This window comes from Sinocyclocheilus grahami, unplaced genomic scaffold, assembly GCF_001515645.1.
Source record: "Sinocyclocheilus grahami isolate Dianchi unplaced genomic scaffold, SAMN03320097.WGS_v1.1 scaffold1892.1, whole genome shotgun sequence".
Classification (NCBI taxonomy): domain Eukaryota; kingdom Metazoa; phylum Chordata; class Actinopteri; order Cypriniformes; family Cyprinidae; genus Sinocyclocheilus; species Sinocyclocheilus grahami.
The window spans coordinates 44,914-52,763 of record NW_015507071.1 but is presented as its reverse complement, the minus strand read 5'-3'; the positions used below and the strand labels follow the sequence as shown (position 1 = coordinate 52,763).

Genomic DNA, 7,850 nt, shown 5'->3' with positions numbered 1-7,850 from the left:
ACCCATGGGGACCACAATTTAGGTCCCCACCGTGACACGAGTCCCGGTGTCAGGTCAGGTTTAAGTCCCCACCAGGATATATAAACCAGTACACACACACACACACTCTCACACACACACACACACACACTCTCTCACACACACACACACACTCTCTCTCTCTCACACACACTCTCTCACACACACACACACACTCTCTCTCTCTCACACACACTCTCTCACACACACACACACACTCTCTCTCTCTCACACACACTCTCTCACACACACACACACACTCTCTCTCTCTCACACACACTCTCTCACACACACACACACACTCTCTCTCTCTCACACACACTCTCTCACACACACACACACACTCTCTCTCTCTCACACACACTCTCTCACACACACACACACACTCTCTCTCTCTCACACACACTCTCTCACACACACACACACACTCTCTCTCTCTCACACACACTCTCTCACACACACACACACACTCTCTCTCTCTCACACACACTCTCTCACACACACACACACACTCTCTCTCTCTCACACACACTCTCTCACACACACACACACACTCTCTCTCTCTCACACACACTCTCTCACACACACACACACACTCTCTCTCTCTCACACACACTCTCTCACACACACACACACACTCTCTCTCTCTCACACACACACAGACACACACACACACTCTCTCTTTCACACACACACACACGCGCACGCACACACACACACACACACACTCACCACGGCCGGGATGTTCACCGTCGTCACCATATCCACTTTCAGGTCTCCAACTGATTTCTCAGGCAAAAAGACGAAACTCTTGACTGTATAAGCTGAGACCTTCTTCCCGTTGTCCACAAATGTCACGTTGCGTTTGGGCCTGTATTGTCTGGAACACAAGACAAGCAAAATATCATTGAGTTGAGCGCAAATAATACCATTACATCTTTAACTGGCATTGTGCAAGTTTGAGTACAGAGCCAATGAATGAAAATCAGCTTGAAACCAATACAACAGCATAAAACATCATTAAAGTGAAAAAGATGACAGTGCAAAGTGGAAAATGAGGCACAAATGACTGTGTAAAGCAAATGATGATTGTAGGACAGAAGAAATCTATAAGTGCATATTATATTATATTTTATGACACTATATTTAGTAAATATTTAAATATAATTAAAAGATACATAAATACATTTTATATCACAAATATAAATATTATATACAGAATATACATTTTATAAATATATATTTATAAATTATTTATATATATTAGAATTGTAATTTAAACCAACCAAACCGCAATTTAGCTTAGTGGAAATAATACAATTACATTGCATTAGAATGACTTTATTGGCATAGTGTGAGTTTGAGTACAGAGCAAATGAAACACAATGATAATTTCAATGAAAATGATGGTAGTGCAAAGTGAAAAGCGAGGCACAAATGGCTGTATAATGCAAATCATGATTGCAGGACATAAGAATGATCATATAAGAACAGGATGTGATTCATAATACTTGATATTTGCAGTTATCTACAGTTCAACATCAGATGTTTCCAGAGCGTATCGATTCCTGCCGGAGTGTTTTCTGTTTGCTCTGAATTACCCAAGTCCAGTGCAAACAAGCCATGCAGAGGAATACAGGTCAGGCCGCTGAACTGTCCTTGGATGAGCGGTGGAGAAAGTTAACGGCAGACTTTGATATTTGTTTAGGGTGTGAGAGCATGACTGCAAACATGCTGATCAAACATCAAGATCAAGATGTTCAGCGTCTGCAAATTAACAGAGCTAACTGAAGTTAACTTGGGTGTCAGTTACCAGCAAATGTTACATTTACAATTGGAATAGGAGTTGATTGTTTTATGTTTTGAGATAAATTATGAAAATTAAGATATATATATATATATATATACTACCAGTCAAATGCTTTTGAACAGTAAGATTTTTTATGTTTTTTAAAGAATTCTATATATATATATTCAATAATTAAATTAATATATAAATAATATTTTTTTATAATTCAAATATTAATTCAATCATAATATAGTAAATTAAAATATAATTGCAATTTTTTTGTATAATTTATACATTTGATAATTTATCACTTTTATGGATAAACACATTAAAAACAAACATGTGTCTAAACATGATTTGTTATGTATGTTCTGTTTTGTTTAGTTTTATGTTACATTTGTTACAGTTTGGCACATTTTGCTAAGTAATGCCACTGTTTGTTTCGTTTTGTTACATTATTTTTATATAACAAGACATAACATAGCAAACCGTAACATGTTGCTTTGTTATGTTATTAGGTTTTTTGTTATATTATGTTTTGTGTTGTTTTATAAGAAAAAAAACAACAACGTTTCTGTAACGGGGCTGACGAGACGTGAGACGTGTGGATCCATCTGCAAGCTTTATTTAAAGAGACGTGGTATAACAGGCAGGGTCGAACAATGGCAAACAGGTATATGGCGGGCAAAAACACAAGAATAGTCCAAGGGCTAGCGTAGGTCACCGATCGGCAGACAGAATCACAGGGGCGAGATGAGAGGGAAAAATCCAGGAAAACAGGCAAAGATCAGAAACCGCAAAAACAGGCAAGGCAAAACAAGGAAAACACGGAAACTCAGCAGAGAAATGTGGTTAGAGTGGGTGTTATATAGTGAGTGAGGTGATTGGAAACAGCTGTGTGCAATGAGTGCAATCAGTGCAGTGTCCAAATCATGCAAAGAATGATGGGATATGTAGTCCGGGGTGCTATGCAACAGTTTGTGTTGTGCGAGAGTCAATGTAATGGAAAGGGTGACCTCTGGTGGTGAATAAACGGAAGTCCATGGACCGAATTCGTGACAGTTGTTTTATGTGATGCTGTTTTGTTATGATTTATAACAGTCACAACAGTATGTTATTTTATCTAATGTTTTGTTTCATTATTTATATTTTATAAGAGGAAAACAACAAAACAAAAGATAAAAACAAAACAAGTTATGTTTTATGTGATGTTTTGTCATATTACGTTTTTATGTTGTTTTGCTAAGTTATGCTATGTTATATTTGACAAATAAAAATAAGTTTCTGGGTTCAGATATTCTTAACAGATCTATGTTCAGATGCATGATGGGACTGATTAAAGAGTTACATAATGCAGACAGAGTCATTTCCGGAGATTAGGCATGTGCTGTGATATTACTTTAGATAGCAGCTATTTTACAACATAACTACTGGTAGCATGATGAGCTTTTTCAGTTTTACTGTCTTTCTTAAATTACAGCCCAATTAAATGCTGGAATATGAGTCAGGTTTGCTCCGGCCGCAGCGTGACGGATTTGTGCAGAGATTCGCACTGGACTCAAATCTCTGAGCATCAGCACTGTTTGGCTTCGTCTGCAGCAGAAGCCAAACAGTCTGGTGCCTCTGAACTGATTCTGCTGCCGTCACATGGAGGAGTTGAACGCTTATGCACCCTAATTTATAATGTAATGCAACTGTGCATTACTTTCTTCTGAGTTCTACTGATGGCTTTTTCTTACTTGACAAAAAACATTACAAAACATAAAATAAAACACATAAAAACGTGACATAGCATAACATAACATTAACAGCAAAACCTACACTGTAAAAAATTGTTCTGTAAAAAACGGTAATGTGCTGGCACCAGAGTCGCCAGCAATCTACTGTAATTCTACAGTATTCATACTGTGAAATGATTTTACAGTTTATTACCGTATGCATTGCAAACAGTAAAAAACCGTATTACTTAAATACAGTAGAGTACTGTTAAAAATTGGCTGTAAATTAACAAAATATTGCCCAGAATGCATTGTTTTCTACAGTACATTACTGTTTTAATGGAAAACAGTATGTTACTGTCAGATTTTGGCCGTTTTTTTACAGCAATTTTTTACAGTGTACCATTGTTTTGTTATATTGTTTAATAGCAAAACATAACATGTTATGTGTTATGCTGTTCTGACGTTGTTTTGTTATTTTTTATAGTATGTTTTATGTTGTTTCATACAAAAAAAACATAACATAGAATAGCAATGTTATGTTTGTGATCGTTCGTTATGTTGTTTTATAACATAAAAACATAGTATATGTAGTATACAAGTAATACAAGTAATGTTTTGATGTTATGTTGTTTTGTTATTTTTGTTGTTTTATAACAAAATATACCACTGCAAAACATAATGTTAAGTTAAATGTTTTATGTTTTGATGTTACATTGCTTTATTTTTTTGTTATGTAATGTTTTATAACAAAAATAACAACACATAACACTGCAAAACATAAGTTATGTTTTATGTGATACAGATTTGTTTATTATGTTTAGTTTAGTTTTAAAACTGATATGTTTTGTTATGGTATATTATGTTTTTTTGTTATGTTTTATGTTGTTTAATAATATAAAACAAAGAATAACAACCTAACCAAGCGTAACATAACGCAACGCAACATAACATAACTAAATGTAACATAAAAACATAACGCAACGTAACGTAACTTAAAAACATAACACAACGTAATGTAACTTAGCATAACCTAACGTAATATAATGTAACATAAAAACATAATGCAACGTAACGTAACTAAACGTAACATAAAAACATAAGACAATGTAATGTAACATAACGTAAAATAAAAACATAACGCAACGTAATGTAACTTAACGTAACATAACATAAAAACATAACACACCGTAACGTAACTTAGCATAACATTAAAACATAACGCAACGTAACATAACTAAACGTAACTAAACGTAACATAAAAACATAAGGCAACATAATGTAACTTACTGTAAAATAACGCAACTTACGTAACATAACCTAACATAAAAACATAACGCAATGTAACGTAACGAAACGTAACATAAAAAATAAGGCAACGTAACGTAACTTACCGTAACATAACCTAACATAAAAACATAATGCCATGTAACGTAACTAAACGTAACATAAAAACATAACGCAATGTAACGTAACTAAACGTAACATAAGGCAACGTAACGTAACTTACCATAACATAACGCAACTTACCGTAACATAAAAACATAACGCAACTTAACTAAACGTAACTAAACGTAACATAAAAACATAAGGCAACGTAACTTAACTTACCGTAACATAACGCAACTTACCGTAACATAAAAACATAACGCAATGTAACGTAACTTAAAATAACGTAACATAAAAACAACGCAACATAATGTAACGTAACGTAACAACACACATTCTGCAGTTGTGTGGAGTGGGATTTTGGACCACTGAGGTTTCACAGTGGGGGGAGCTACTCTATGTCCTGTCACTCAGTCTGATTTTACTATTTCATGAAAACCGTGCTGTCTGATCCCAGCAGTCTGCATGTGCATGTGCATGTGATGTACCTGAAGGTGTACGGACCCATTTCAGTAAGACGAGGTTTGGCTTCTCCTTTCAGGAACTCTTCAGGGTTGGTGAGGTTGAAGAAGAAGAACTGAATATAGACCGGAGGCGGTGGATTTTTCCACGAGGCGAAAATTTTACTGCCCTCCGTCAGTGTGATCTCCTGAACACACAAAACACACAACACAACAGGGATAGTTTATATCACAGCACAAACATCTGTTCAGTTTGAGACCACAATCAAACATTTTTGGTTTCAGGTCAAGTCTGTCAGCTTTGAGCTCATTTGATGTAAAACTGATTTTTTAAAAGCTGCAAATAAAACAAAGATTATTAGAGTATGTTTTAGAATTAAAACACTATTTCAGGTTTTCTACTTTCAAATTTTCTTTTTAAGTCAATGTGTTACTTGTTATTTACAAGCAATTTCTGAATGAAAATCTCAGTGTAGTCAAATTTCAGTGTATATGAGAGTTAACAAAATAAAATGTTATATTGATGACTCCTGCTTCATTCATCACACTGGAAATGGAGACGGTCAGTATTTAGGTCATTCCGGTTCACCTGAGGTCACGACCTCTGACCTCCAGCACTACATTATTGCCGGCACAAATGTAACATTTCAAATTCCTCAGATGCTGATAAACTTCATTTGTTCTGGATTAATATTTTATGTTGTTTTGATATGTCATTTCATTATGTTATTATTTACATTAAATTGTTTTACATTGTTTTGTAACAAAAAATAACATAAAACATATCAGCAAAACATAATGTTATGTTTTATGTGATGCTGTTATGTTTTATTGTTATATGTGTATGTTTAGTATATATGTTTATGTTGTAAAAGATAAAAGGAAGCATGTTAAGTTTTAAGTTGTTTTGTTATATTATGTTTTTATGTTATGTTTTACTAAGTTATGCTGTTATATTTTATAACAAAAACATATGACGTTATGATGTACGTCATGTTTTATGTTTTGATATGTTGTTTTGTTATGTTATATCATTTACACATTTAATCCAATGTGTTACTTGCCAATTCTTTGTAAATATTTGTGAAATTTACTATCAATTTCTGAGTGAAAATTGCTTCTACACCCATTTTTTTCAACGTATATGATAGTGTTCTGAGAGTTGGCAAAAAAAACTTTAATATGCCATCATGCTCAGAATCACAGCTGACATGACTTCTACTTCATTCATCACTAAAAATGGAAGTTCAGTATTTAGGTCATTCCGTGTCACCTAAGGTCACGACCTCCTGACCTCCAGCGCTACATTATTGCCGGCTCAAATGTAACATTTCTAAATTCCTCAGATGCTGATAAAGTTCACTTGTTCTGGCTCAATCGTATCATAATAAGTTCAGCCAGCAGCAGAAACACGCAGGAGTATTATGAGAAATATGAAAGACAGTAACTATTAGATACTCTGAATCCACCCTGGGTCAAACACAGATAACCTCTCACCGGCCGAGCGCTGGCGCCACGTTTGGGGTGACTGGACCCTTGAGGTGTGTTTGAAACATCGATCATGGAGCAGGACAGAGATCACAAACAGCACAGCTTTAACTAGTGACTCAGCACTATCATCAGTCTGACCGCCAGCATCATTCTGGTTCACTTTGCAACTCATTCTGACCAACGATTATCCATTCAGATAGAAAGAGACTTGATGAAGACTAGCTCTTCCTCAGAAGAGTCAGTGTAGCAGTCTTGAGGATGGAGGAGGATCGCATCATGTGATCGCTCTTCTGAGGAGGAACCAGTTAAAGACGCTTTTCTCCTCACTTGAGCAGAAACTGTAAATAAAGACATTAACTACTGACAGTTTTCCATACTAATGCTGCTAGCAGCCGTTATTCACTTGTAGAAATAGAGACATTTCTTGGAAAACAGAACTGAAGACAGCTTTAATAACTGTGACAAACTCTCTTGAACACTTTTGAACCACTGAACACTTCATAACAACTATAATAACTACTCATTATATATATATATATATATGCATTTATATTCATATTTGGTATTTCATTTATTATTATTATTGTTGTTGTTGTTGTTGTTTCACTCAAGAATTCCAGATACGTAGATGTACAGTATATTTTATGTATTAATAATAATAATAATAATAATAATTTTATACAAACATATTTACATAAATAATTTCATTTACATAAATAATTAATTTTTAATAAAATTTCTTTCATATTATTATTGTTTTAATTAAATATTTCAGATGTTATAAAATATTTATATATAATTTTACTGCATTTACATTTAGATTGATTGTACACCATTTATTATTATTATTATTATTATTACTACTACTACTACTATTTCCCTTAAGCATTCCAGATATGTAGATATATATTTAATATATTATTATTAATAATAATAAGGATTTTATATTACATATAAAAATATTATATATATTTAATGATATAT

General features: G+C 33.9%; 1 protein-coding gene across 1 annotated transcript in view; it reads right to left on the bottom strand.

Annotated features, from left to right (window-relative positions):
* Window positions 1-7,850, bottom strand: part of scarb2b (scavenger receptor class B, member 2b) — a 34,624-nt gene that overhangs the window by 21,417 nt on the left and 5,357 nt on the right. The window contains exons 2-3 of the mRNA XM_016259656.1: window positions 5,403-5,563; window positions 751-898 (exon numbers count right to left, since the gene is read on the bottom strand). Of these exons, the coding sequence (XP_016115142.1) occupies window positions 751-898; window positions 5,403-5,563 (309 nt within the window). The remainder of the gene's footprint in view (window positions 1-750; window positions 899-5,402; window positions 5,564-7,850) is intronic.